The 26348-nt window shown below is 48.3% G+C and overlaps 1 protein-coding gene across 2 annotated transcripts in view; it reads right to left on the reverse strand.

Moving 5' to 3' along the window:
- GGTA1 (glycoprotein alpha-galactosyltransferase 1 (inactive)) overlaps positions 1 to 26348 on the reverse strand; it is a 72688-nt gene that overhangs the window by 16615 nt on the left and 29725 nt on the right. The window contains exons 2-3 of one of the 2 annotated variants that reach the window (XM_052648480.1): positions 18010 to 18125; positions 5979 to 6067 (exon numbers count right to left, since the gene is read on the reverse strand). In XM_052648480.1, the coding sequence (XP_052504440.1) occupies positions 5979 to 6058 (80 nt within the window). In that variant the 5' untranslated portion in view covers positions 6059 to 6067; positions 18010 to 18125. The remainder of the gene's footprint in view (positions 1 to 5978; positions 6068 to 18009; positions 18126 to 26348) is intronic. The other variant, XM_052648481.1, reaches the window with a different exon arrangement.

Here is a 26348-nt window from a genome sequence, read left to right on the forward strand (position 1 = left end):
GAGAAGACTCTTGAGAGTCCCTTGGACTGCAAGGAGACCCAACCAGTCCATCCTAAAGGAAATCAATCCTTATTCATTGGAAGGACTGATGCTGAAACTGAAGCTCCAATACTTTGGCCACCTGATGCAAACAACTGACTCACTGGAAAAGACCCCGATACTGGGAAAGATTGAAGGCAGGAGGAGAAGGGGACGACAGAGGGTAAGATGGTTGGATGGCATTACAGACTCAACGGACATGAGTTTGAGCAAACTCTGGGAGATAGTGATAGGGAAGCCTGGAGTGCTGCAGTCCATGGAATTGCAAAGAGCCAGATACGACTGAGCAACTGAACAAGAACGAGGCTCCTACCTTCCTTTGAGATAAAACCAATGACACCAAGGGACTTGGATCACTTCTGGATTACCCAGAACAAGCAGTGGCAGAAGATCTCTGGAGAACCTCAACTCTTAGCTTAAAAATAAAAGATGGCATCTCTCCATCGGCCACAGTGGCTTCACTGAGGGAGAGGCGCTCCCCAGCTGGCTCCCCTCTTGACTCCTAGTGGGGAGCATCATGGCCCATCCCTTGCCCAGGATCTATCTTCCCCCAGAAAACCAATGACTGCCGAGCTGGCACCCTACCACCTCAGAGCCTCCTCAAAGGGGGAGCAGCCTCAAAGGGCATTTCTAAAGCTAACAAAGGCAGTAAAACCACCTGCAGGCATTTACAAGACTGGACCAGTGCCTATCTGACTCCTCTAGCAGACCACCTCCCTCCAGTCCACAAGTACTTGCTGAGCCTGTGCCACATGCCTAGCGCTGGGGACACAGTGCTGTCTGAGACAGAGTCCCTGTACATCCTTGTGGCAGAAACAAGCTAGTGGGGAGGGCAGACCCTATATCACACAGCTACGGGACTTCGAACTCCAAGGAGAGATGTTAAAAAAAAAAGAAGAAGAAGAAGGAGAAAAGTAACTAGGAGCACTTAACAGGAAGACCTGGAAGGCTTCCCAGAGGAGGGGATAATGTTTTAGCTGAGTTCTGAAGGATGACTATAAGTCCAGGGGAAGAGAAATTTTAAAGAGTGTCTCTTGGAGACCAAAAATATATACGCAAAGGCCCTGAAAAAGGAAGGAGGCATTTAAATGTGCAAGGAAATAAATGGACAAGTAACCGGAGGTCCCCTCGCTGTAGCCTGCTGTGGATTTTGCCCTTGAAGAGTTTTAGGCAGGAGTGGGACAGAGTCATCTCTGTAGGCAGTTAAGAGAGTAAATGGGGTGACTATGCAGGAGGTGTTGGCAGCGGTCCAGGCCCAGGTCAAGGCAGCCAAAGAGATGGAGAGAGCGGAGTGCACTGACTTGAGAGATATTTTGGGGGCAAAGGGATAAGACTTGTCGTACTGGATTCTTCCACCGTTCTGTGCATGGAAGCTGTGCCCAATGGTTAAATCTTTCTTGCTTCCTTCTCCCCGTGAACAAAAGGGATAGAGCCTGGTAGAAAGAGTTCTGGACCTGGGCTCAGGCACCTGCCCTGGCTCTGCACCTGTCTGGCCCTAGCTGCCCTCATCACTGAAAAAAAATATAAATGACTAATACTTGTTTCAGACTCTGCCTTCTGCCCCTGCTGGGAGTCCATATCTCTTAATCAGAGTGAAATGCTTGCCCTCTTTCTACCTACAGTTACCCCTCTGAGCTCAACACTTGTGGATCAAGTTCTAATATCTCTTGTTTCTAAATCTGTTTATTAATCTGACAATATTCATAACAGCTAATACTTGGCCAGGGACTGTTCTAAGCAATTGACATGTATTAGCTCATTAAATCCTCACAACAATCAATGAAGGAGGTTCTATGCTTCCTTGGAGGCACCTAGGCATTAAGTGGTTTTGTCTAAGACTGGATTGCTAGAAGAAACAGTACTTGAACCTGGGGAATCTTAACTCCAGGCCCGACAAGAGGGGGTTAGGAAGAAGGGAAAGAGGAGGGGGAGGGCCCTCTGCAAACTAGGACTCAGACCCCCACCAGGCGCTCAGGACATCATTTTGTAGAGTCAGACTTGCCATCTTGTTCCATCTTTTAAATTTGCCATCTTGCCCTTTTCACCCTCCCCTCCCAGAGGCCTGTGACATTTCAGGTCCCAGCAACACCCACCTTGCAGAGCATGACATTTAACACATATTCATCCTTCAAGGCACAGTTCAAATGCCCCCTCTCCTGTGGTATAATCTGAGTATAGTGACTGCCACATAGTAGCTGCTCAATAAATATTTGTGAATGAATGCCTCTCCCCCCGCAAAAAAACAGATCGCTAAGTCTAACATAATCTTTGCCTCCTTGAACTCTCATGGTTCCTTTTCTCTCCCTCTGATATCCTTCCTTCGCTTTGCACTGTTGGTATTGATGTACACATCTGCTTGCTCCATCTAGAGTTTAACCTTCTGAGGGTAGGAATTCCCTGGGCTTCACACTGTACCCCTCACAGCACTTGGCGTGAACAACCAGCTCAAGAAGGGGCCCTGGACAACGAATCAGATCTGAGCTCCAATTAGAACTTGGACATAAATTCACCACTAAGTCATTTCACCTATTTGGTCTCCATTTTCTCACTTGAAAAATGAGAACCCTCAACCGAAGGAAGGGTTGTATCATGGGTCAAGCTATATATTCTGACAGCCTCAGACCTAAATCTTCCTGAAAATGTGACCTTGAACATTCACGTTTAACACTGTGGAGACTCGGTGTGCCCCATCTAGACACACAGACTATGCAGACAATGCTTAGCTTGCAGGGCTATTTTAAGAACTGGAGGGAATGCCTAGTGCAGTTCCTGGCACATTCAAACGCTCAATAACTAGTAGGTACTATCATCAAAATCACCCTCACCATCATTATTTTATCATAAACATTTAAAGTTTCTTCCATCTCTAAAATTCTAAGATTTTTTTTTTTTTTAATCCAACCTCAAATCAAACCCTGTCCTGGATGACATTCTTTCAGGATGCTCTATCGGTAACAGTCTCTCTTTACTTAGCAGTTGACGTGTTTGATTGAGCTACTTTAAAATCCTTTTTAGCTAAAGTGCTGCCCACCTGTCTAAGGTTAGTGCCCTCAGCTCACCTCACACCATCACAAGGCCAATTCTCAGGGTGGCAAAGAATCTGCTGCCTTTTAAACCTCTTGCAGACGTTCAAATAGATTCCCCACATTGAAGAAAGATGTGGCTGCAGTCTGGGTGCCAGACTGTGGCCCTGAAGAGCAGCCAGAAGGTGCTCTAGTTACTGTGTAGAGACAGTGCACCCAGCATGGCAAAATAAACCCTCTTTATGGGAGCCCAGTGCCAATATGCACATTTGGGCCTTTGGCTCCCATATTTTAATTTTGTGAAGTACCCAAAATTTGGAAGTGTGACTCTGGCTGCAATTCAAAACGCCAAGGTTATCCAATCAAGCATTCAGAGCTCGAATGCTCTCAAGGTTACCTACACAAGTAGCTCAGCTCAGGGCAAGACCCCAAAGGACGCTCGCTCTTCTGTTGGATTCTTCCAACTGCTGGAGCTCTTCCTTCTATTTGCCAAATCTTACCTCTGAGCAGATGATGAGAATGGTGGTGATGGTGGTGATAGCAGCGAACGTTCTCTGAGGGCACTGCCCTAAGTGCTCTATACACAATAACTTATTTAATCCAACAACCCTACAAAATCAGGTACTACCATTATGCCCATTTTAAACAACAGGGAAACTTCTTGAAAACCAAGGAACAGAGTGGTGAAGTAACTTGCCCAAAGTCATAGAGGAGGCAAGTCACGGCACAGGACCAGCCCCAGGCAGCCTAGTTCCAGACTCCAGCCAGGATACTTCCTCCGCCCTCAACAAAAGGGAGCCCCAGGGTCCCTGCATCCAACACTGAGTCACCTTTTCTTCGGACTAAGTACCCATGGTTTCCTTCAATTTGAAAGACCTGGTTTGTAGACCCCTTTAACATGGTCACTCTCTAGCTTGTCCTGTTTCTTTTAAAATGAGTTGTTCAGAATGAAACAATAATACTCCAGAACTGGTTAGGTCACCCTGGGGAAAAACAGCTCCAGAGTCCAGAGATTCCTCCTTCCACTGATGTACCTGAAGGTACAGATCCTTTATAAACAGCCAGGACAGTCCTACCAGCCCATCAAATCTTAGAATTTAAGAACTGAAAGCAACATTCTAATGTTTATAGCATATTCAAAAGCAGAGACATTACTTTGCCAACAAAGGTCCGTCTAGTCAAGGCTATGGTTTTTCCAGTGGTCATATATGGATGTGAGAGTTGGACTATGAAGAAGGCTGAGCACCGAAGAATTGATGCTTTTGAACTGTGGTGTTGGAGAAGACTCTTGAGAGTCCCTTGGACTGCAAGGAGATCCAACCAATCCATTCTAAAGGAGATCAGCCCTGGGTGTTCTTTGGAAGGAATGATGCTAAAGCTGAAACTCCAATACTTTGGCCACCTCATGCAAAGAGTTGACTCATTGGAAAAGACTCTGATGCTGGGAGGGATTGGGGGCAGGAGGAAAAGGGGACGACAGAGGATGAGATGGCTGGATGGCATCACCGACTCGATGGACACGAGTTTGAGTGAACTCTAGGAGTTGGTGATAGACAGGGAGGCCTGGCGTGCTGCAATTCTTGGGGTCGCAAAGAGTCGGACACGACTGAACGACCGAACTGAACTGAACTGAATGTTTATCCAGGCCATCATTTTGAACTTGGGAACCTACTAAGACCATGAAGATATCAATGGTGACAAGACAGTGCTCCTGGCCCAGAGTTGTTGTACGGTGGCCTTATTTATTTATTTGAATTTATTTCTAATTGGAGGATAATTACAATATTGTGTTGGTTTCTGCCATACATAAACATGAATCAGTCATAGGTATACATATGTCCCCTCCCTCTTAAACCTCCCTCCCACCACCCATCCCATCACACCCCTCTAAATCGTCACAGAGCATTGGATTTGATCTCCCTGAGGCATCCAGCAAATTCCCACTGGCTCTCTATTTTACATATGGCAATATATATTTTTCAATGCTGTTCTCTCAGTTCATTGCACCCTCTCCTTCCCTCACTGTATCCACAAGCCTATTCTTTGCGTCTGCATCTCCTTTGCTGCTCTGCAGATAGTTTCATCTGCACCATCTTTCCAGATTCCATATAAAAGCGTTACTATATAACACTTGTTTCTCTCTTTCTGACTTATTTCACTATGTATAACAGGCTCTAGGTTCATCCACCTCTAGGTGTAAGGTGGCGTTTTTGAAAGAAAGGCTGAACTGTACTGATGACTCTTAAAGTCAAAACCATTGTGCATTTTTGTAGCTGCCTGGGGAGACTTCTTTCTGTGAGAAGCCTCTCCAGCTGGAACCTCCAAGGCATTATATTTTCTCAAAACACATGAAGCAGCTCAAATATTTGAGGTGAATCCACTGATGAATTTGAAAACTCAGAAATATTTCATTCATTTTGTTTTCCAGAGTTAAAAAAAAAAAAACAGACAAAGCACTCAAAAGTTTAGCCAGGTACAAATGAATCACCAGCAACTCAAAGTGTATTTTGCAGCAAAAGTCAACAACTTTGAGTTGTTCCTTTGAACTTTGCAAATATTTTAGGACTGCAAAAATCAGGGTGAATTTCTCGTGGAATTCCTGTCTATTTCTTAATGCAATTTCCATATCTGGTCATATTTTAATATGACATTTTGGTCTTAATAAGACCTTACTGTTTCTGGCTCTAGCCTGCCCAGAACTGCAAAGCTATATAAAAATTGAGATATTAGGAACATGGCAGGAAGAAAGATAATTAATTCCTTAGAAAGTGCTTGAAGCTCTAATGATTTTAAAGAGAGTCATTAAAGTCTAGGGCTCAGGGAAACAGGAAGGAAGAAGTCCTAATTTCAATTCAACCTGGTGACTTGGCTGATGGAGACGTTCATTAACATCACTTTATCATGTTCCATAATTACCTGTGGATATATTCCCAAAACACAACAATGACAGTTGAGACAACCAGCATTGACAGAATCACTTTTCCTTTGACATTCATTATTTTCTCCTGGGAAAAGAAAAGAAGAGGGGGGGGGGAAATAGATTAAATATATTAAGAGTGGGATATGATTTTTTTCAAAAATTATTTCTACCTATGTCCTTTCTAAAAGGAAAAGGTGATGAATATTTAACAAGTGCTAAGGCGCATGTTCTGGGCTTCCCCAGGGGCTCAGCAGTGAAGAATCTGCCTGCAATGCAGGAGATGCAAGTTCGATCCCTGGATGGAGAAGACCCCCTGAAGGAGGGCACGGCAACCCACTCCAGTACTCTTGCCTAGAGAATTCCATGGACAGAAGTGTCTGGTGGGCAACAGTCCATAGCGTCGCAAAGAGTTGGACATGACTGAAGCAACTGAGCAGGCACGCGTGCAAGGAGAAGGTTCTACCTTAAATTGCATGGGTCTGCAACGGCAAATAGCCAATTCAATGAACTGATGGGGCTGCCTGAGTTGCGAAAGATGCTAAGGCCACTTTGAGGCTGAGGGAAAGTATCCTGACTGATCACAAGATCCACCATAGACATGGGAGAGGGTTTATTCATTTTTATTGCAGTACAGTTACTCTAAAATGTTATATTAGTTTTCACTATATGCCGGGAGCCAGTGTGAGGAATCCCGCCTGTGACAAGGTCATGAGCAAGGAAGCTGACATACCCAAGGCGTGCTCAGACTTCAGGGACCCCTCTGGAAATTCCTAAGCATGTACCCCAACAAAAATCTGCCGGCTTTTGTGCTCTGCTTTTCCACTCTGCTGACATTTTCTGGAAAAAGTCAATTCAGGGCTTTAGTCTTCTGCATTTGAAAGAGTGTTTCAATCCAAAAACCCCTCTGATGGCTTTCTAGCCTGCCTGCAGGACTCATACAGCTGCACGTGTGATTGTTTGAGGCCTCCTGACCGCAGGAGGCACAGGAAGCTTAAAACGTCCTAGGAATGCAGGGGCTTCCGAGGAGTCAAAATCTTTAGAATAGGACTGATTAAAGGTTTCATTTGTTGAGTCAATGCTTGCTGCCAAATTTTCATATCCTTTATTTTTAGATATAGTTGGTATATAGAAAAACAAGTAGTAGACCTTGTATTAGCAACATTAGATCTTTGAGTTAAGCACCTTCTTTGTTATATCCCACTGCACCTTTGTTCTATAGAGATGTAACTTTAATGCTTTAAGGAGATGCAGATTAAAGAAAAACACTTCAGGGGAAACAAAATTAACATTCATTAAGGAAGAGAGCCAAAAGGTGTTAACAAGCCTCTTGGCCAGAAGATAATATAAATCACCTGAGACCTTTTGTATACAAAATGATGTATAGAAAGAGTCTGGGCTGCGAACGCTACATAATTTTGTGTTACCCATTGATCTCCATATTTTATCAAAAGTATAAAAGGCCTTCTGAACAATAAAGGATTGGACCAGTTTCTCGGACTAGTCTCTGGGCCTGGTTTCTTGGGAATCTGGCTCCCCCCCGTGTCTTTCTCTCTTCTTCTCTCCCTTTCCCTCTCTCTGCTCTTTTCTTTAATTTCAGGCTGAATCTCCACCTGGGGCGCGGAGGCTCACCAGGTCTACTTATTTGCCCTGGCTGTTAAGACCCAGGCGAAAGGGAGCTTAAGGCGAGGCACCCTTAGATATTCAAGCGAGCGCCAGTGGCCCAACGTAGATGGTGCAAATTCCTTGTCTGGAATTTTATTGGCCTTCCACGTAAACCAAGCTATTCAGCCCTTTTCTTCCACTTAATCTTCCTACTACACTACAGTTTCTTAATCTAATCTTATATTAATAAATAAACAAGTCTTTCCACGCCAACGCCGTCCACCCTTCGAATTCCCTGGATCCACCGGGGCTGGACCCCGGCAACTATACAGTAAAGTAAATCAGCTATACATATACACATATCCCCTCATTTTTAGATTTCCTTCCCAGCTGCTGCTACTGCTAAGTCACTTCAGTCGTGTCCGACTCTGTGTGACCCCATAGACGGCAGCCCATCAGGCTCCCCCGTCCCTGGGATTCTCCAGGCAAGAACACTGGAGTGGGTTGCCATTTCCCTTCTCCAATGCATGAAAGGGAAAAGTGAACGTGAAGTCGCTCAGTCGTGTCTGACTCTTAGCGACCCCATGGACTGCAGCCTACCAGGCTCCTCCATCCATGGGATTTTCCAGGCAAGGTTACTGGAGTGGGGTGCCGTTGCCTTCTCCGCCTTCCCAGTTAGGTCATCACAGAGCACTGAGTACAGTTCCTTGTGCTATACAGAAGGTTCTCATTAGTCATCAGGTTCTCATTAGTTATCTATTTAATACACAGCAGGATCAGTATGTGAATACCAATCTCTCAATTCATCCCATCTCGCCCCTCCCCAACTTGATAACCTTAAATTTGTTCTCTACATCTGTGACTATTTCTACTTTGCAAACAAGTTCATCTGTACCATTTTTCTAGAGTGAGGGTTGAGCTAATGGTTCCCATGGTTGCTGGCCTCCTCTGACTTGATAGCACTAACTCTCGGCATGTGACCTTGGGGAATGATCAATTCAATGGCTCTGCTGCCTCTGATATCCTACTACGTGCTCTGCCATTCAGAGCGGAAAGCATGCTGGTCTTTTACAATTGAGACCCAACCATTTCCCAGGTGGCCTTTCCCTCCCATACCCACACAGCTGGCACATAGTAGGTACATAAATATTTCTTCATTGCTGCATGAAATTGTGATCCAAGGGGGAAGGGGTGCTGGGTAGAGAATTACAGCTTGGGAAGTACTTTGATTTGGGTGGTTGGGGAAGGGCTCACTGGGCAGATGATTTTAAAGCTTCCCATGGGGTGAAGATAGGATGGAAAAGAAAGTCCCATGAGAAGGGATGAGACTATTTCAGAAATAGCATCTATACCAGGCTGATTAGAGAAAAAGCTTCCTGTGTTTGGGAAAACAAAAGCAAAAAACGTGGACAAGAAAAAAATAGTGCAGCTGTCCCACCTGAGTGAAAGAGGCGGGGTGGTGGTGGTGATGGCCAGGAGTCAGAGGGCGGGCAAGGGCAGTCAGAGGCTGGAAGGGCATGGAAAGAGGGTGGGGACCCACAAAAGCATCTGAAGCTGGAGAGTCACCCGCCCCATCTTCATTCAGAGAGACCCATCTGGGCACTGGGTGTGGGGAGCGGATAAAACGACAAGCTAGACCATTCTAATTGCAACAGGGGAGATGGACTGGAGACTTCCCTGGTGGTCCAGTGGTTAAGAATCTGCCTGCCGATGCAGGGGACAAGGGTTCAATCCCTAGTCTGGGATGATCCCACATACCAGGTGCTCTGAAGCCCTCAAGCCAAAACTACTGTTGAGCCTATGTGCTACAACCACTGAAGCACCACACGCTCAGAGCCTGTGATCCGCAACAAAAGAAGCCATCGCAATGAGAAGTCTGCCCACCACAACCAGAGAAAGCCCTTGCCTAGCAACAAAGAGCCAGGGCAACCAAAATTAAATACATGAAATTCTTTAATAAAGAGATGGGCTGGCTCAATGGTTGATTGCATTCAAAACGTACTTTAGAGAGAGAATTGATAGGATTTGGCTGGTAATTTAGCCATTAGGGAGGAAGGAAGAAATAAGGTTTCTGCTTAAGCAGGTAGGTTGTAGAATTTAGTCAGATTGGTTGGAGGAATTAGGCTTGGAGCAAAATGATGATGAGTTCCCTCTTGGATGCGTGAATTTCAAGGAGCGTGTGAACACCTGAATGGAGACTCACAGGCAAGCAGAACTCAACTCTGCAGTTCATCAGAGAAATGTGGGCAGGCCGTGCAATTGGGGGAGTGTCCATAGACCAAGGATGATATTTAACGTGAAGGGAATAAATTCAATTACCAAGGAGATAATGGAGAGAGACAAAAGGGAAGGAGGGCCCCGGGCTGAAGCTTAAAGATGCCGACACTCGAAGGTAGGATAGAGAAGGGGGCGAGAAGGAGAGGACCAGCAGGTGGAGGAACCGTGAGAGTAGACAGCAGGGAGCCAGTGCCATGGCCTTGGTGAAACCACCTGTGGAGAAAATGACTGCCAACATGGAGTCAGTCAGGCTCTCCTGTCCCACCCTCTCACAGCCTCTCACCTTGTGCTCTGTAAACAACAATACTGCTGACCTTGGTAGCACTGGGCCTTTGCACCTACTTGGCCATGGGCCACTTTTGTCTGTCTTAGTTTATCGGTAGTCTTTGAAGACTTGCTGCTGCCGCTGGGAGAGAATAAACATGTCTGTAGTCCCTCCGGCTCCTTGAGTCTTCTTCCAGCTTCCCTGGTTGTGCTTTATCTACCCTGGGTCCAGTGAACCATGTGAGTGGCAAGACATCACTCCCTACCCCTAACCACCAGCGTAGTCCCCTTTCCTTCCTCCAGCTCCCCCATCACTCTGCTCATGTTGCCGCACATATCACCTCGGGAGGCGGCTCACGTGGCAACAACCACATTTGGCTCCATCGCCTCTGATCATTCCTGTGAGCTTCCTGAGGGCGAAAGGGATGTCTTCTTATTTAACCCTGAATCCTCTGTGCCCTCAAAGAGCCAGAAGAGGCCATCACCTAGTGAGTGTGTGAAATAAAGTGAGAAAGCACCAAGATGGTCCTTCATGGAACAGGTTATTCTCTAACTCTTTTCAAAGAGGGTTCTGAAATGATTCCTGGCTTGGATCTCCTGTGCTCCATCACCTTTATTATTATTTTCTTTTTCCTCCCTACTTTTTAAACAACTTTTTGGCCTCACTGAGTGGTATGTGGGATCTTAGTTCCCTGACCAGGGATAGAACCTGCACCCACCCCTTGCATTGGAAGAGCGGAGTCTTAATCACTGGACCGCCAGGGATAGTCCCTTCATCACTTTTATTATTAAATCCAGTTAAAGAAGAGGAAGTGTGGGGTTACCAGCCATGACATTTCTTGCTTAGAAAGTGAGCTCTGTTTGGAAATGGAAAAGCCAGGGCTGAACTCAAGGTCATAACTCACCCTCCTGCTTTCAGATACAACTGTGACCAGTGGTGTTCCACAGACCATGAGAAGATTGACCTGCTGGGCCACAGGGACACCTCAGTTTGAGCTTCTTCCTTGTGAATACCTCGTGAGCTGGTACACAGAGCCCGGGACCCAAGGCAAAGTTACAAAATGCAGAGGAATGCTTGCAACTCATCCTGGCTGCTGGGAAAAGCCACTTGATTTCTATGTCAATACCATGAGCATTGCGTGCAAGGAAAGGCCAGGGTTTGGAAACAAACAGGTCTGGACTGAGACTGTGGCCACCCTGCTCTACTGCTGTGGTCCCTCCCAGAGAAGTGTGGATGGTGATTAGAACACAGGAGTTTGGGAGTGAAGTAGGGATTTGAGACATACGTAGCAGCTTCTCAGACACTCATCTGACTCCAGCAAGCTCTGAAAACTGAAAGCCTGTTTATAATTCAATTGACATCCAGGCCCTAACTGATGTGAGGCTATTTATAATCTTTATCCCTCTCAGTGAGGCTGTTTAAATGTTCCTTTGTATAAATATTGATGTATTTTGTTACGTGCTGCTGCTGCTGCATTGGGACATTACATAAAATATGATAAATACTCTGCATACAAAAAAAAATTCTGAATTCCAACATATTTGGCCCTAAGGGATTCAGAAAAGGGACACTTGGACTTGTAATGGACCACATTAGATGGGTTTCCTCGTCTTTAAAATGGGGATAAAAATGGTGCTGGTTGCAAGAGATGGCCTCTGTAAAATGTTTAGCATTGTGCCTGGCATCCTGTAAATGCTCAAAATTTGCCAGTTCTTCTTACTGGTGTCCATAAAACGGGCTGTTGGGAGGATCCAGTGAAGAAAGCAAAGTGCCTGATACTCAGCAAAAGCTCAAAACATATTTGAGAGAAAAGAATAAGGGTTTTGGAATAAGAACATGCTAAACAATAAATGCAAATTGATGCAAATTAGGGGCTCTGAAGGTCTATCCATCTGTTCTGTGCTGCAGCCTGATTAAGAGCTCTTTGGAAAGGCCAGGCGACTTTGATTTTCTTTGATCAAGCCCCAGCCATCTGAAGCTTTATCAACCCCACCTGCTGAGGATCAAACACAAATTTTCTCGCAGTGTAAGAAACGTTAAACAAACAACTCTCGTCGTAGAGAACACTGACACGTACATCAGGGACACGCCCTCATCCCCTCTCCAAATGCAGGTGTTTGATTTTTTTAAACTCAGAAATTAGCCCCAGAGACAACTCTTGAAGCCCATTTTTAATATTTTTCTTATTTTTTAAATTTTGGCTGCTCTGGGTCTTCCTTGTAGAGTGCAGGCTTAGTTGTCCAGCAGCTTGTGGGGCCGGCCTTAGGTCCTGGACCAGGGATCAACCATCAACCCCTGCATTGGAAGGGATTCTTAACCTGCAGATTCTTAACCACCAGACCACCAGGGAAGTCCCTTGGAGCCCATTTCTTTCTGGATCCTATAAATGACTTGAATCTGCTGACTTTTTGCTGTGGTCAGGTGTCACTCTTGTTAAAAGACTCACAGTTGGAAGCTGCCCAAATGAGTCAATCTCGAGTCCTTCAGCAAAGCACTGGCGACAGAAGGGTTGGCAGGGAGACCAGTGGGTCTTTGAAAACATTTTCATTTTTCTCTCTGGATATGATGAGGCATTTGGCAGGCAATATGATCTAAAATCCCTTCACTGATGTGTTTGTCTCAGAATTTTCAAAACTGCGTCATTCTTAAGACTGGTAGTTGACTATCTTACCCACCAAGTAGGAAATGTGGGCTTGCTTCTAAATAGCCCATTTGAGGGGTAGAGCATAGAATTAGGCCCTGTGTGTGCTCAGTAGCGTCTGATTCTTTGTGACCCTATAGGCGGTAGCACAGCCAGGCTCCTCTGTCCATGGGATTCTCCAGGTAAGAATACTGGAGTGGGTTGCCATGCCCTCCTCCAGGGGATCTTCTCAAACCAGGGACTGAACCCGTGACCCCTGCATTGCACCCTTTCCTTGTTGCTCAGATGGTAAAGAGCCCACCTACAATGCAGGAGACCAGGGTTCGATCCGTGGGTAGGGAAGACCCTCTGGAAGAGAGCATGGCAACCCACTCCAGTATTCTTGCCTGGAGAATCCCATGGACAGAAAAGCCTGGTGGGCTACAGTCAGTGGGGTAGCATACAGTTGGACACGACTGAGCAACTAACACAAACCTCCCCTGCATTGTAGGCAGACTCTTTACCACTGAGCCACCCGGGAAGCCCCTGAATTAGGCCCTACAGGTACTAACACCCTGTCTTACATGGGAGAGTGTGACTAGCTGAGTCACCTGGCCCCACCCCTCAGAGGATCTGGTTAGCCCAGCCAGGCCCAGTTCCACCTGAGCCCTCCCAGCATCTCTCAGCCCTCTTGTCAATGGTGTTTGCGATTTCTCTCTGAATCCAACCTACCACCCACACGGGCTGCTCCTGGACCACTCCCAGAACTCAGCCCTTACCGTGGCTTCCAAATAAAACCACCTGCACTCCTGGAATATGTGCAGATGGTGCTAAAAACCCCAGTGCATTTCGCAAGGCAGGGTCACACTGTCATTTCTCCACCTTCCTTACCCCCTTCCCCTGCCTCCTTTTCCGCTTCTGTTTCCCTGGAGTGTCACACTTTTCCATGAGGCCCATAAATTAATTCTTCCACACAGATGATACACACACCCAAGGCTTGAAAGAATCTCATCATTCCACCCCATCTGGTATAAGTTCAGGTATTCCTTTCCAGCAAAACTCCTCTCTGAAGGGAAGTCTAGTGGCCCCTTGTTTTCCCCATCTCACATCAGGGGGAGAGGTGAGCATCTCAGCTTGAATCACTGGGCACTCAGAAGCCCTGGAAAAGCCATTATCTGGGGCAGAGCAGGGGGAAAGCAGTGCCTTCCCGCAGGCTAAATCCTCCTCTCTGCCTGTGATTCGTCCCCCCCGTCCCTGGAACCCATCCCATCCTGCAACCTAGAGCCGCAGTCACTTCTGGACCACTGCATGGGGTCAAGAGACTCAAAACGATACGTGTCAGACAGTGACAAGTGTTGCAAACGAAACAAAGCAGGTGAGGGGGTGGGCAGTGGGGTGGGAGAGAGGGCCAGGAACTGACTATTAGTCACCCTTCGGGAAACTTCCTATCATTCATCTTCCACATCCTCCATCGTAACATTTAGATCCAGCGTTCCGGGCAGAAATGAGTCTGGCAGCTAAGGCTGTGCAGCCCTTGACGCACACCCCAGGCAAGTTCTCTGGCTCTGAGCCTCTGTTTACACAGACAAAATGGAGCTTCAAATACGCCCCCCTCTAGGGTTCTTGAAAGGACAAAAAGAGGCCATGTTTACACAGCACGTTGTGCTGGTGGGCAGTAAATGCTCCACAAATGACAGTCGAAATGAGGACGCTGCTTTTTTTAGGGGAAAGAGTCAGAAACACGTGGCTCCATCAGAGACTGCAGGACCCAGAAGGGTCACAGGCGAGCCCTCCCTGCCCGCTGACTGATGTGCTAGTCAGCTCCACTCCCCACTGCCCCCAGCTCAGGGTCCCGCGGACATCACGTTTGCCCCATGGCTTACAATGGGGAAGAGAAGAAGAGGAGGCTCAAATGGCACCCCCAGCAGCCACATGAAGTGGCTTTGTGAACTGAGTCATGGTTTCTCTGGCCTCAGTCTCCCCATCCTTGAAACAAGTCCTGTGGACTTAACTTTCCACCACAGTCTTTCTGATTGACCTGGGACCTGGTGAGAAATCAGCCAGAGGGCTGGAAGTCTCATTGCCGAGGGCAGGTTCACTCAGCCACACCAAACTCATGTTTCTGCAATAGCCCCAGTTTCCTGGAAGTGATGATCACGAGAGAAGACTGCCAACCAAGTCATGTTGAGTCCACAGGTCAACTGACCTGGAAACTTAAGAAACCTCCATGTCAGGCCCCCTTGGCAAACTGGGCCTGCTCTCCCGTTGGGGTGGGGAGTGGTTAAGGCTCAAATGCTTCCCGGAGACGAGGTGCAGCCCTGTCTGGAGGAATCACACCAGTCCTGGGGCTGCAGGTGGGGCCTGGGGCCTGACCCCACTCCCTGCAGACCCAACCTGCCCCAGGTGGGCCTTGCTGAGCTCCCAGGAGCTTCCCACTGTGATCCAGAGAAGGAGCTGAACTAACTGCTGTTCTGCTCCCCACTTGGGGGTCTCAGGGGTCACGGTAATCCAGAGTTCACAGCTACCTGGTGCCCATATTCCCCCAACACAGCCTTACCACCCCATCCAGGATGGAAGAGCTGAGTTCTCTGGAGCTCTGGCTGGAGTCACCTGAGCAGGAAACTGCCAAGCGATTCACAGCCATGGCATCACCAATAACAAGCTGTGAAGCCAAAAGAAACTATTCTAAACTCGAGGTAATAAAACGCAACCTTTGACTTAACCATGCTAGAGGCAAAACTCCAGTACTCTTGCCTGGAAAATCCCATGGACGGAGGAGCCTGGTGGGCTGCAGTCCATGAGGTCGCTGAGAGTCGGCATGACTGAGCAGCTTCACTTTCACCTTTCTCTTTCATGCATTGGAGAAGGAAATGGCAACCCAGTCCAGTGTTCTTGCCTGGAGAATCCCAGGGACAGGGGAGCCTGGTGGGCTGCCGTCTATGGGGTCGCACAGAGTCAGATACAACCAAAGCGACTTAGCAGCAGCAGCAGAGGCAAAAACTGATTTGTCTTCTTTTTGTCTCAATTTAAAATGATATTACAAAGTCAGCAAAGAGACAGTCCAAGAGTTTGCAGCCAAAATATAACAGGTGCATCGGACAGCTGAGTAATACTAATCATTTTTATATTATCTTCACACTTTATTACAATGTTATTTTCTGGACTTTTTCCTACGGAGAGCATTTGTCAGTTTTTGTTACATGTTCGGATGTCTCCTCCTTTCCTAAATACGGCCAGCCTTCCATACCCATGGGTTTCATCCGCAGATTCAACCAACCACGGATCAAAAACACTAAAAAACAAAAAATTCCAGGAAAGCTTCAAAAAGCAAAACTCGAATTTGCTGCGTGCAGGCAACTATTTACATAGCATTTACACCGTACTAGGTATTCTAAGTAATCTTGAGGTGATTAAAAGTAAATGGGAAGATGTATGTGGGTTGTATGTAAATACCATACCATGTTATGTAAGGGACTTGAGTGTCCCTGGATTTTGGTATCTGCGAGGGTCTCAGAACCAATCCCCAGTGGATACCAAGGGATGGCGGCATTTACTTCCACTTTGCATTCTTTTTCCTAAAGTGAGCCTGGAAATGAAATAAGCTTCTGGCCCTGCAACACTTGGATGCCCCTCAACTGAACCAGGCCAGGGCCTGGGCTAAACGCTTTACCAGCAGTCTCTCAGGGAAGCCTCATAATGACCCCGTTAAGTCACTCTAGTATTATCCTCATTTTATAGACATGAAAATGGAGGCTCAGAAAGGTTAAGTGACTTGCCCAGTGTCACACAGCATAAAGCAGTGGGGCCAGGATTCAGGTCCAGAAAGCTGGCCTCCAGGCCTCATCCTTTTATCTCTTTTGTCCTCAGCAGACATGCAGGCTTACCCACAGATGCAGCAGCCAGGTCTCTTAGCCACATCCTTTCGTTTTCCCTTTCATGGTTGCATGAGTGGGTACATGCATGCTAAGTTGCTTCAGTGTCCAACTCTTGTGACCTTATAGACTGTAGCCCACCAGGTTCTTCTGTCCATGGGATTCTCCAGACAAGAATACTGGAGCGGGAAGCTGTGCCCTCCTCCATGGGATCTTCCTGACCCAGGAAGATGGCTCCTGCCTCTCTTACGTTTCCTGCATTGGCAGGTGGGTTCTTCACCACTAATACCACCTGGGAAGCCTGCCTTTCACAGTTATCACTAAGCAACTGGCCCAAAACTAGCCCATCACAGGCTTCCTTGGACCAGCTGGTGCGCCTAGTCGGTTTAATGCCCCTGTCACCTCCAGGTGCCTCCTGTGTACCTGGCATTTGAGCCTTCCTTACTCACTCCATCCTGTTCATCCCTCATCCTGGTCAGCACAGCAGCTTTATAGCTGAGGAAACTGAGATTATAGCCTTTCACAAAGGCTGAGATCGCTGGGCTTACCCTCAAGGGGGTGATGGGGGGATGCTGTGTTTGAAAAGCAGACCCTCTGCCCTCCTGGCCCAGCTCCTGGCAGGGAGGTGGTGCTGGGGGTGAGGACAGAGTTCTGCTTTTACTCTAAAATCTCTCTGAACTGGTGGGCATTAGGGAGAGATGCTCCGTGTTAGAAGAAACATGGTATAATTTGTGGGGGGAAAAAAAGGCACATGGAAGTCTGTTTCCAGTTATGTTTTTCATTATAAGGGTCAAAGTAAACGCAGACAGAGGAAACTAAGAGACAAGCCTCAGACTAAATATACGACTAGCTGTTGCTCCAGTCACCACAGGCGGAACAACCTGTTTTTGCAGGGATTCTCACAATGCCCTTTCTAGAATCCCCTTCAGGAAATCTGAAGCCTGGGTCCAGCCAGCTTTTCCTTGCTGCCTGACCCAGGAATCATTGTGCAAGAGTTTTCCCAGGAGAAATAAGGCGAAGTAAATGAAGGGTCAGTGCTGCCCCGAGAGGGCTCTGCATGCACCCACAGGGCAAGCCCTCCTACCCCTGCATTGGCACTTTGAGTCCCAGAAAAACCCCAGGCTGCAGCCCCACCCTGTGAGGTCCTGCCAGGGGCAGCAAACTCCAGCAGAGCTTCCAGGGACTGAGCCAGGATCCCGCCAGCACCCACTTCTAGATCCAACGCCGGGAGAGGAGGACTTTGTTGTCTTCCAGAACGACTGGAGGATTCCAGCAAGAAGTCAGGGGGAGAGCAGGGCTCCTCCCCTGGGAGTGTCCACGCTGCAGCCGGCTCACCATACCCCCAGGGACCCCAACCCAGCAGAGGTAGACCATTCCACCGTGTCACATACCTCATTGTCCGCTTCTCTCCTCCCAGAGTAAAAGGCAAAAGTACCAAGTTCTATTGAGCTCCGTTTTGCAGAAGGAGGCAGGGCTGGGAGGAAGCGAAGGTGCAGCGTTCTGACTCCTGTCAAAAGAATAAGCAGCTGTTTCAGGAAGAGGGGTGGGCGGATCCTGTAGCCGTCAGGGGCTTTGTTCCTTGCTGATCCTGGGAAGTGGGCTGTTTATCAGGCCTGTTGACTCAGAGCTGCATGCCAAAGGCAGAGACGTTCCTCTCTCGGTGCCCAGGAAGGGCCCAGCCTCCCTCACCAAGCGAAACTACAGGTCCAAACTCGGCCTGGCGTTGGAGGAAGGAAAGCCACCACCCTCAGGACAGACAGCAGCGTCACCCACTCCTGGGCGAAAACAAGAACCATTCTGAACCCAAACAACCCAAGTGACAACCACCAGGAACAGCTGGTGGAGAACTAAAAAAGAAAAAAAAACAAAAATGCAGAGGGGTGGCTGAAGGAGTCCTCAAGACTCCTAGCTGAAAGGCCACCCAAACGCCCCTCCACATGGAGCCTCTCCCCCACATCCTGTAAGCTTTCCGTTTGTCTGAACACTATTTTAATAGAAACTACTGAGATCTCCCGCATCATGAGCTGAGCTTTAGGAACTTTAAAAAGGTCACTGAGGCCCAGCCCTGCTCTTTGACTGAATAATGCTTAACCCTTCCAACACCCCCCTCCTGATCCCGAAATAGAATTATCCAAATGGAAGGGACCTCACAGCGGTCCTTTCAACAATTTTCAAATGTTGCATAGCTAAAGCTTTTTTATTTTTAAGAAAAACAAAACAATAATCACATGTTGTCATTCTCAAAATCCTACTATGTAAAACAGGACACAGGAGGCTTTGGCTGATGCAGAGAAATGAAGCTTAAAACCCTCCTACCCATCCCTTCCAAGTGGACTCAGATACCTCCTTGGGAGTACAGACTGGGAATCCAGACAGACTATGGAAAGGGGAACAAAACCCGACAGAGGCCAAGGACTACCCACCCCAGCCTCCAACGCAGGCCTGCCTAATTCAGCCTCTTCCTCCTGTTTTCCAGAGGAAATTTCAAGAGGTGTGACAAGAGCTAGCCCACCACAGTCTGCAGGTCTAGAAGTCCTGCTTAACTACTTGTTTAAATCCTTCCTGCTGGCATCTACTACAACCAAGCCAACCACCTCTTACGAGCCTATCATTCCACCCCAAGTTCGTACCCTCAAAGAAAGTGCACATCAGCTCACCCCGAGACGTGGACTAGAACATTCAGAGCGCGTGGAAAACTGGAAACGACCCCACTGCCCACTATCGGACAGATCAGGTGTGACCAAGTGTGGGCGTCCATGTACATCAGGGAGAAGGAACATGCTGCAGCCACTGACATCACCAGGATGCAGCTCCCACACACACAGCACTGAGTGAAAGAAGCTCTGGACGGATTCCATTTGTTTACCATTCAGAGGTGAAATCAAGCCTTGGTGCTAAAAGTCAGAGCCGGGGTGGGCGAGACTAGGAAGGGGCCCCGAGGGAGTTCCCAGGGGGTTGGTCAAGTCATTTCTTGAGCCAGGTAGTGGTAACACAGGTGTGTGTCCACTTTGTGAAATTCAACACAAACGTGCCTTTTCTGTGTATATATGAAGAGCAAATATGAACAGAAACCTTCCTGCTGGAAACTGCCTTCGCTTGGGCGTTCTGGCTTCCCCTGACTCTGGCTCGCAGGACATAGGGTCCTGGGTAGACCTGCAGTTTCCTTCTCTGGGGTTCAACACCCCAATTCTGAGCACCATGGAGCACCTCTCTACAGGCTCAGAGAAAGTTTGCGGTTGTAAATGATTCAGGCATCTGGACCGTGGTCAGTGGACAAAGGAAAGGGGGACAGCGTTTAGAGGCTAAGGAGCTGGGCCAAGACAGATCAGTTCTTCCGGCAAGCAGCCCCCGATCACACGGTCTCCCCTTTTACTGTTTACAAAACAGCCTCTCCCTTTATCTCGGTGGGTCCTCAGGCTCACCCACCCCGTGGTCAGGAAAGGCAGAGAGGCTCTGAGACCTCCGTGACTTACTCAAGGTAACCAGCTGGTGGGTCTTTGCTGCCCTTCCTCCTGAGCTGCCTCCGGGAGGACTCTCTCCAGGTTATGGAATCAGAGTCTCCAGGTGGGTTATCTACAGAGCATATAAAACTGGAAGGCAGAAGATTCATCTTCCAGGAGATCCAACAGGATCTTTCTTTTTCCCTAAAGCAACCTGAGGCTAAGGACTCTCGAAACAATGGAACGCATACCTGTGGTCATTCTTTAATTGGGAGGCAGGAAACTAGAGCAAGTAAGCCTCAGGCCATGTCGCTCCACTGATCAAAGGAGGCCAGAGGCTGTCCAGGTAAGAGCCTGGAACCATTCCCAGCCAGGCTGACTAATCTCATCACTCAGTAAATCACTAAGGCCCCTTCCAACCCTGATAGTCCAGGGCCTGTCAGATGACAGCCAGCATTGAGTGACTGTCTCTCGGCCACACCCCGAGTCAAAGGATCACAGGGGCTCAAAGCTGCGGCCAATGTAAATAGGTGCAGCCCAGGCGTGAGGTGCCCTAGCTTCACATCCCAGACCCCTTTCAGCTGGGAAACACGAAAGTCCAGATCCCCACCCTGCTTACCTCTGTGGGAGCACGAGGATTAAGTGTTCCCGGGAAAGCTTGCTATAGACACAAAGGGCACAAGCTATTGCTATTTGTTTAACCCTAAATGTGTTCCGGGCAGTTATAAAAGACATTCTTGGTGATGCTTGTGACTGATGGAACAATCTGGTTGGTTTCCTCTTCTGTGTGTTGGAGATAATCACAGTCCCCACTTCTCAAGGTGGGCGAGGCGCTTCCAGCGTGGTGGTTCTGAATGTGGACTCTGGGTCCAGGCTGCCTGGGTTTGAGTCCCCCTGTATGCTGTGCAATCCTGGGCAATTTACTTAACTTCTGTGTTTCTACAGCTGTAAGATAGGGATAATAGCAGTTGGGTGGTAGCCGGCACATATAAAGGTAGAGACGTGCATATTACCCATTATTGCAAGAATTAAGGAACTACTCCTTGGAAAGCGCTTGAGGTTCTCAACCGCCCACAGACTCTAGTGTTCAATTAATCCAAGGTTGCTGCTCCCACAGCTTTACATCAGATAAAAATGTTGACCAAGTAGCCCGGCGGGTGGGAGAAAGGTAGGGGAGGAGAGGTTCTGGCCCAATGTCCCATTATCATCAAGTATTGCCATACACCTGTGAGCATCAGCGCTGAAATGGTCCTGGCGGAAGCCCACACAATAAATAACTGCAATCAGGAGGGTTTGTACCTGCAAGTCTACTTCCTTGAGAAGAGCTGGCAAAAATGAAATCACGATGACTCTTTCCAAGCAACACCAAGCCAACCTTCTTGAGATCTGCCTCCATCCCACCTAACTCCAGGACAGATGCCACTGAAGCCATGCTAGAGCCCGCCCTCTTCCTCTACAAGCTTCCATCATGAGCCTCAGCCTTCTCCCCTGGCACCAGGAAGTCCTTCTGTGAAGCTAACCTCAGTTCTTCATGCTGTAGGTCAGACGCTTTCTAGAGAAGGGAGATGCTGGCTTTGTTGACAGCTTGGAAGATGGGAGGAGCTCCCACCGAGGGGCAAGGTCCAGGTACTGATGGCAGCCTGGGTTTGAGCTGCCGACAAAGAGGAAATCCCCTCCCCCTCCACCCTCCCTCAGTTCTCACCGCTTCCTCAGGCTGATGACCCCAGAGGGAAGTGAAAAAGCAACACCTGATCATTCTTATCACAATCTGGCAATGGGTGCGAGGGGGTGCCCTCCCCCCGACCCCCCTAGAAATTCTCATCCCTCCCTGAGCAGAGAGTCTTGAAGCCAAGTAGGACAGCACCATTCCTCAGAGCCGAACCGCTTCCTGAACAGGTGAAGACTTCAGCAGCCCTCAAGGTCAAAAAGTCACGCCCTGTTTAGAGCTCATGGTAGAGCTCTACAAATACCCAGATAGCTTTCACACAACCCTAGAGGAAAGTAGGGTAAAGATCACAGTCCCAAGTTGTAAGGAAGGAAACTAAAGTAAAATAAGAATCTCACAGAATTGTGTGGTCTGAGTCATCAACCCTGAAATGGAAGACAAGCTTGAGGTTTTTCCATAATTTCATCGCACCTCAAATTCTTATATCCCTGGTGGTGGTGAAGCCAGACCAAGCTGGGGATGTTAATGGATCCCCATTAGAATGAGGCAGAGGCTGTGAACCTAATATCACTGGAACCCAAGAGCTATTGGGGTGCAGGGGTGGCTTGTCTTCCATCTTGGTCTCTTCTGGGTTTTCCCAGTACCTGGATCAGCACCTGGTACCTATCACCCAGTACCTGGCACCTATTAGAGGCTCAATAGATATTTGCTGAATGAATGCTGAGTGGAAGCCAGGGTGACGGAAGTGTGTGACTTTGACTGGGTAGAATGCAATAGGAAACAATGGGGTCTGCAGAAAACTGGGGAACTTCTGCCCTAATCAGATCAAAATCAAATTTTCAAAATAGAGAAAAAATAATGGGACTTCCCTGGTGCTCCAGGGGTTAGAACTCCATACTTCCACTGCAGGGGGCCTGGGTCCAACGCCTGGCTGGGGAACTAAGCTCCTGCAAGCTGCCGAGTGTGGCCAAAAATAAAAAATAAATAAAAAGAGAAAAAACAAACCCTGCATCTAAACAGAACTTCTGATTCCGGAATGTGATGTATTGGCCATGAGGACTCCTTTTTTAAGGAAAATCATTTTGTACCAGAAGCTAAAAGTACTGCTTGAACCCTTTCTCTGCCATCACCAGACTGTGTGACATAGACGTGTCCAGCTTCCTTCTCTGTGCCTCTGTTTTCTCATCTGTGGAGTACAGGTCCTCCCAGTCCAACTCTGCCTTGCCTGGGCCTGAGTCTGGGGTACAGCTCTGAATTGGGCTCCTATAGAAATCTGACTGGGGCAATCTCAGAAGGCTTCATCGAGGAGGTGATGTGACTGGCCCTTTTCAGATGGACATCTCCTGCCTCCTAGGGACGTGGTGAGTCAACATGAACAGGCTCTTTCTTGTGCATTCCTCTCTTTCTTGTCACTAAAGAGAGGCTGGAAAACTAAGCTGCGGGGGGAGGCAGGCAGCCCAACCCTTCAGGATGTGTAAATCCTCTTCTGCTCAAGACCTGTTCTCCCAGGGTCCTGGGGTCATCTTATGAAAGACTAGCTCCGGCTTTTGGAGGAGGTGGGGGCTGAGGGGAAGGTGGCTAGGATGCCAGAGGATTGCTAGCCCACTCAGGAGCCCCACTGAACCCTCCCAAGGTGAGGGCCCAAACAAACCAGTGAAAGAAAAAACAGAGCACAGTTCTGGCCCTGAAACAGAGAAGAGAGAAAAGCAGAAGTGGGGGAAATAGCTTTTGAGAGAGGAGACTCGGAATCTGGTAGGGCCCCAGAGAAGTCTCTCCCACCCTGGCTCACTGCAAGGCCAGGTGAGAACTAAAGCAGTCATGAAGATAAGGAGGATGCTCAGGCCCGCCCCTACCCAGCCCCACCCTGGAAACATTTCTTTCCCAAGAGCTTGTGCAAGGGGGTGGTTTGCAGTGAAGAGAGTTTTTTAAAAACTGAGGTCAATACCAATAATACAAGCAGAGAAAAGAAAGCCCAGGAAAGTGCTTTATAAATCCAGTGACATGGTTCCACAGGCCATGTGGCCCCAGGCACATTCTTTGTCCCTATCGGGGCCTCACACCCTGTGTGGGCGCTGACAAAGCTGAGGCTGAACTTTCCCAGGATCCTGTGGCTCCTTGGCGGGGACCCACGTGGGCTTGGTGGCTGTGGAAGGCCTGTTCTCACTTGCTCTGCAAAGCTGGCTGATGAACGCGCAGCCTTCAGAGCAGAGAGCTCAATGCCACCTCCTCTGAGATCCACTTCCTGGCCAAGGCTGACTCTCTCTCCTGAATTCCCTCTGCCCTTGTATGGCCTGCTTGGAGCAGGTTGGTGTGTGTGTGTGTGTGTGTGTGTGTGATCTTACCTTCCATGTGCAAGTTCTCAAGGGCAGCAGGGAGCTCTGCTTTGACCCAAGGTCCCTGCTGGTCCTCGCACAGGGTCTGGTACAGAGGAGGGCCTGACGATGGGTGGGCTCATGGACAGATAGACAGATGGTCAGCATACAAGCTTCCTAGGGCTTCCGTAAGACCATACCACAGACCGCGTGGGTTAACACAACAGAAGTTTATTCTCTCACAGTTTTAGAGGCCAGAAGTCCAAAGTCAAGGTGTCGGCAGAGTTGGTTCTTTCTGAAGGTTATGAGGGAGAATCCATCATGCCTAACTCGCAGCTTCTGGTAGCAGTCACTGGCATTTCTTGTGTCTTGTTGTTCAGCTGCTAAGTCGTGTCCAACTCTTTGTGACTGTAGCACACCAGGCTCTTCTGTCCTCCACTGTCTCCCAGAGTTTGCTCAAATTCATGTCCACTGAGTCGGTGATGCTATCTAATCTCATCTCATCCTCTGTCACCCCTTCTCCTATTGCACTTCAGTCTTTCCCAGCATCAGGGTCTTTTCCAGTGAATCAGCTTTTCACATCAGGTGGCAAAGATACGGAGCTTCAGCTTCAGCAACAATCCTTCCAATGAATATTTGGGGCTGATTTCCTTTAGGACTGACTGGTTGGATCTCCTTGCAGTCCATGGGACTCTCGAGAGTCTTCTACAGCGCCGCCGTTTGAAAGCATCCTGGTGTCTACGCTGTGTCCATTCCTGCATGGTTATGGAGCCACAGAGTGTTCTTCACGTGCGTCTGCGTCGTGTCCAAGTTTCCTTCTTCTTATAAGGGCACTGGTCATTGGATTGGAGCCCACCCAAATCCAGGATGACCTCATCTGAATTTGAGTCATCTACAAAGAATCTGTTTCCAAAAAAAACTCATAGCCATAGGCACTTGGGGTTAGGACTTGAACACATCTTTTTGGAAGACTCGACTCTATCCACTAGAGACAGTTACCTAAATAGTTATTGGTTGGGAGCCTGTAAACACTAGCAGAACCACCCTTGGAGGCGGAAACCCCCGTACATAATTACAGAGTTGAAAGCAACAGTTGGAGGTGGGCGGGGAGGTGGAGGTGGTCTTTAGAAAGAGGAAAGTAGACAGAATCCTTAGAGCATCTCTGTTTGAACAGGATTGTAGGAAGAAGAGAAATGCCACCCTGGGACAGGCTCTGTGGGATGCCCCAGAAAGATGCTACAGGCCTGTCAGTATTCAGCTCTAGGCATCACTGAGATGTGAGTGGATAAGATCACCTTGCGAGGGGAAGGATGTGAAAGAAGAGCTTCCCGGGGCAGCTGGCATCAAGAACACATGGATGCTTGGAGCTGGGCACCGAATTGCAGTGGCTCAAGGAATGAACCTCAGGTGAGGGAGTGATGTCAGTGAGTGCAAGGACCTCTCGCCAGCAGCTTGCCTTGGGAAGGGCTGGAGAGAGGGTCCAATTAGAAGGGCCATGGAGAAAAAGGGAAATACTCATGAGTACACTGCTGACCCTGAAAAACTCGTGATGAGACAGAGACAAGGGGAGAAGGGTTGGAAGATTCATAGGAGGGAAAGGACGGGTACCAAAGATCAGCTCTGCAAGGAGGATGCGGGACTGTAGGGCACACGGGGGCACCAAGGCAGGCAGAAGGTGCTTCCCCTGTGCAAAAAGTGCAGAAACAGAATGGGTGGGCTGGTGATCCGGTGCAGGGGGTTGGGGGGGAGTGGGCGGCAAAGTGGGAAGTTGAGAAGCCCCAATCCAGAATAGCTGAAGTGTGGAGGATGAAGGAGGCAGAATGGGGGTGGGGTGGGGGCAGAGAAGCTGGAGGGCCGAGCTGAATCTCATCACCACCAGCCTCCAACCTGAGGAACCTGCATTTCCTCCTGAAGGTACTAGGGAATCCTTGAATGCTGTTAGGCAAACAGAGCTACAACGGTTCACTTTTTAGAAGACTTTTTCGGCTGAAGGATGAGGGTCAGTGGGAGAAGTTAAATCTCCAGGCGGGGAGCTCAGGCAGGAGGTGGCTGGCCAATGTCCAGGGGGAATGTGGAGACCTAATGCCACGGGGAGAGCTGGGAGATGAGAAAGAAGCGGCATCTTGAGACCTTGGGTTATAAGAACTGAATTCTCTTTCAAAATTTGTTTCAATGTCACGTTCTTGGAGCGACGAGATGGTCCTGCATTTTAGATTACTTTCCCTTTGTAGGTAACTTATTTTTCCTTTAAATTTCTTTCTTCCTTGACCAGAACGTCAACTCTACTGGCAGATACATCTGTATGTTTTATA

The sequence above is a fragment of the Budorcas taxicolor genome, chromosome 11, assembly GCF_023091745.1.
Source record: "Budorcas taxicolor isolate Tak-1 chromosome 11, Takin1.1, whole genome shotgun sequence".
NCBI lineage: Eukaryota > Metazoa > Chordata > Mammalia > Artiodactyla > Bovidae > Budorcas > Budorcas taxicolor.